At 35.9% G+C, this 4,149-nt stretch overlaps 1 protein-coding gene across 1 annotated transcript; it reads right to left on the reverse strand.

Annotated features, from left to right (window-relative positions):
- Positions 1-2,147: 2,147 nt before the first annotated feature.
- Positions 2,148-3,998, reverse strand: LOC111439950 (exopolygalacturonase-like). The gene is made up of 4 exons (XM_023077382.1): positions 3,651-3,998; positions 3,263-3,565; positions 2,639-3,157; positions 2,148-2,551 (listed from the first exon to the last, which is right to left on the reverse strand). Exons 1-4 carry the CDS (start codon positions 3,783-3,785, stop codon positions 2,288-2,290), a joined length of 1,221 nt encoding a protein of 406 aa, XP_022933150.1. The 5' UTR covers positions 3,786-3,998; the 3' UTR covers positions 2,148-2,287.
- Between the last annotated feature and the right edge of the window lie 151 nt (positions 3,999-4,149).

Below are 4,149 nucleotides of genomic sequence, written 5' to 3' on the forward strand. Positions count from 1 at the left end.
CAAATAGGAGTCTTACCGACTTAAAATGCCCTCAATAAGGTCAAAAACAACTTTAGAAGGGTCGAAAATGTAGGAAATGGTAATAAACTTGGGGTTTCGATTTTAAACACTTTTTTGCTGTTTTTTACACTCCTTTTCTTCGACATTCTATTCTAAATCATCAAGGTTGAAAATTCCCCAAGAGAATTTCAAAAAACTTAATTCGGGACTTTTGAAGCACGTGCTAAAAATACTGAGTAACGGTTGATGTTTTTCGAAATTTTCTTGGTGAATGATCAACCTTGATGATTTAGAATAGAATGTCGAAAATTAGGATTTCGATTTTTACTGTTTTATACACTCCTTTTTTGTTTTTTTTTTGTTTTCGACATTCCATTCTAAATCATCAAGCTTGATCATTCCCTCGGAAAATTACAAAGAAACATCGACCGTTACTCAGTTTTTTAGAACGTGCTTGAAACGTTCCGAATTAGGGTTTCGATTTTAAGCACGATTTTACTGTTTTGTACACTTCTTTTCTTCGACATTTTATTCTAAATCATCAAGGTTGATCATTCCTAAGGAAACTTTCGAAAAACATCGATCGTTACTCAGTTTTTTTTAGCACATGCTTCAAACGTACCAGATTAGGGTTTTGATTTTAAGCACATTTTTACTGTTTCATACACTCCTTTTCTTCGACATTTTATTCTAAATCATCAAACACTAACATTTTGACTAGAGAGAGTATAGGCCTCTCATGGTCGAGGCTTCTCGAGTCGATCTTCATCCTCGTCAAAGCTTTTCTACTAATAAGCTGACAATTTAGTGACCAATGGAGGCTCCCAAAGTACTCCTCCCTTTCTCCTCAGCAAAATACCCAACAAAATTTTGATACGTTCACACATAATCCCTCCACTTTTTAAGTTGTTTCAGAAATATTTCAACTCTTTCTACCACCAAGTTCGGGATGGATTGGTGTGGTTCCTCTACGCCTAGGACACCAGAATATCGAACCATGAACGAAGAAAGGCATGAGAGAAAAGCATATTGGCTAGTGATTGTGAGGCCCCAATTCTTGACTGGAGGGGACACCAAAGGCCTTTTTTAGAATAGACCAGTGGTGACCTCTATTTAGGCCGGTCTTCAGATAAGGTAGTTGGAACCATGCGTTAACGCCCGACTACTCTGATAAAATGCTGGAGGAGACACGATCACACATTACATGCTAGCGACCACGATAATAATACGGGTGAGTTATCCTCTTTAACATTCATTGGATGCGAATTACAAGGCCACTAATCTGCTTTGTATTCGACCGTTACCTTCCATTGGATGATAATTTGAATAACACACTCCGGAAAGTTATCGACCCCTGTAGACGCCGTAGAAAATGCAAAGATGGGGAAGACTTAGCGTGTGGCGGATCCTCTTTTTGGAGTGGCTACCCATCGCTCTTTTTGGAGTGGCGGATTATTGGTTTTCTGTGTAATATACATTGCTAATTACCCACAATTCCTATTATCGGGAGACAGGATCATGCTTTTCGAGTCGGGCATCTTCGGTATGCCGTATCCTCTTTTTCGAGTTCCAAGAGATTGTGTGTGTAATAAACAATGTGTATTACCCTAAAGAAAGAGGCTTTCCGCATATTATTTCTTTTTTAATTAATTAATTTATATCCGCTCTTGTAAGGAAACCCACCCGTATTGCAATGGATTCATCAAAACTCTTCTTATAAGGATAGCCTTTTTCTTGATATCTTTGATTAATTTGATACTTATTCTTATGAACTAATGAAATATCTATGATTTTATTTTCCTTTATTACTCTTGTACTCTGTAGATCTTTCTAGATTGCTACACAGATGTTTTCTAAGTTAATTCCAATAATAGTTTACTTTGAATTAAATTATAAATAGACCCTTTGTCCTTAAATTTATTTTTATAAATGGTACACTTTATATAATAGGTTTTGAAATTTTAAGGGTGTTCCATAAATCTATATTGCGGTGTTTTTAAAATTATTTATTAGATATAAATTTTAGTTACTTTACATTTGTAATTTTTCCATTCTAAGGAACCTCATGGTGATACTGAATTCATGATCTTCTCCTCCTTCAAAGGAATGTAAATTATGTATTACAGTAGAAAAATAGAATTGTTAAGTATTGTTTCTCCTAAATGTAAAAAATACAATTATTGAAAACAGGCCCAACATCGTGGCATGTTGTAAACCGAATTTTGAAAGCTAAAATAAAAATGATAGGAAGAATGGCTTGAAACATTTGTCGGCGTTAAAAGATTATTCAATCAGTTGACGGAGTGGTCTCAGGTGGCGCTGGTTTAGCACAGATGGGAGGGTTTTGCTTTCCAGAAACGGTCGGTTTCACATTTGCACACTCGGACACAATTGGCCCTTCTTTACCACTATAAGTGAGGTCAATATCAGCAATTTCCACATCCTCACATGGATGACTTTTACTGCAAACAAGTTTGACTGCAACGGGAGTAGAAGATGTGCCCCTGATATTCTTGAAACTAACTTTGCTAATCTTAATTGTTGATGGAACCTGGATGTTCAAAACAAACATGAATTAATACTTGTTCAAAAGATAATAAGTTGGAAACCAACGAGGTTCGACGATTTTAATACATACCTTTCGGTTGCATTGATTCCATGGACAATATTCTTGATCTATGATGATAGGGTTAGCAACATTATCCATTTCAATATCTTCAAAATGCATGTCAGAGGCTGGGTATGAGACGACAGAATCTGGCCATGATTTGATCCTGACACCATTTGTAGTACCGATTAATTTGCATTTCTTCACTGTAACTCCTACCACTTCTTTTTCAGTTTTATACTTGCCCAAGCTGCCTATGCTAATGCCATGTCCCGGTCCGCAAGTGACATCACTAATGGTTATTTTTCTGTTAGTGTATCCTACAGATATACAATCATCTCCCGTTGCGATTACAGTATTGAGAATGTAAACGTCTTCTGAATCACCCAAGTGAATTCCATCGGTGTTGGGACTATGCTCTGGTGCAGTAATTTTCAGGTGATCGAAGGTAAGATTCTTGCCGGCCAAAACATTGATATGAAAATTCTTGCTATCCAATGAAGTTATGTCCTTCACTATCGAATTTGTGATGAAATTGAACTTCAAATTCTGCTCATTTTAAACAAACAAAAAAAAACCACTCCCGTGTTAAAACATACAATGCTAACCCAGAGTATGGGTCCTTTTTATAATTAAAGTAGTATGAGCATTTACCATGGGAAGCTTTTTGCATTCTTTCTTCACGTGGCAATCATTCTTTTCCCAACCAGCTTTTCCTTGGCCATCGAAAACTCCAGTACCAGCCAATGTCAAATGATCGACGTATTCCATAACAAGCAACCCATCTCCTTCCGTGTCGGTAGGAGAAGCTTGTAATGTTCCTTCAACTAGAAGCTCAATAGGACTTTTACATGGACCTTTGAGCCTGGATTCTTCTAATTGATAAGTTCCTTTTGGAACTAATACTTTACTTGGAGTAGCCGACGCACATGCTTCCTTCCATGCATCTGCTAAAGCCTGTGAATTCAACCATTTCATTTGAGAGAAATATTTTGTACAAAATGAAATTTTGGTTTATCAACTTAAACAAATGTACACGTACTTGAGTAACATCAGCATTAGGTTTGGCACCAAATTTTGTAATATCAAAAACACCGCTAGTAGCATCAGCGGTAGCATTAGACACCAACAATAGCAGTAGTGGTATTAATGCCATAAACTTTGATATCAATCCCATCCTTTCTAGTCCACTTGTCTCTTCTACTTTGCCTTATTTTCTTTTGGTTCAACTTCCAAAACTTCTTAGAAATAAGAATTGATTTGAATGCATTCACCAACTCAAACTCTCCTTATATACAACACAAAAATAACCAATTCAAACTACCTAAATTTGTTAAAAAATAAGTATGTGGTTTAAGGCAGGCCTATAATTAGTTTTACCTTAAATGATGGAAGACTGGTCTCGTTGGAGCGTAATTCCTTTATTAAATTTCTATACTAGATGAATGTACATACCACAATTTTCAACAAATGAACCACAACCAAAAAAAAAAAAATATCCCCAAAGACTTTATAAAAAAATTCTTTAAAAAAAAAAAAAA

This window comes from Cucurbita moschata, unplaced genomic scaffold (genome assembly GCF_002738365.1).
Source record: "Cucurbita moschata cultivar Rifu unplaced genomic scaffold, Cmos_1.0 Cmo_Scf00120, whole genome shotgun sequence".
Classification (NCBI taxonomy): Eukaryota; Viridiplantae; Streptophyta; class Magnoliopsida; order Cucurbitales; family Cucurbitaceae; genus Cucurbita; species Cucurbita moschata.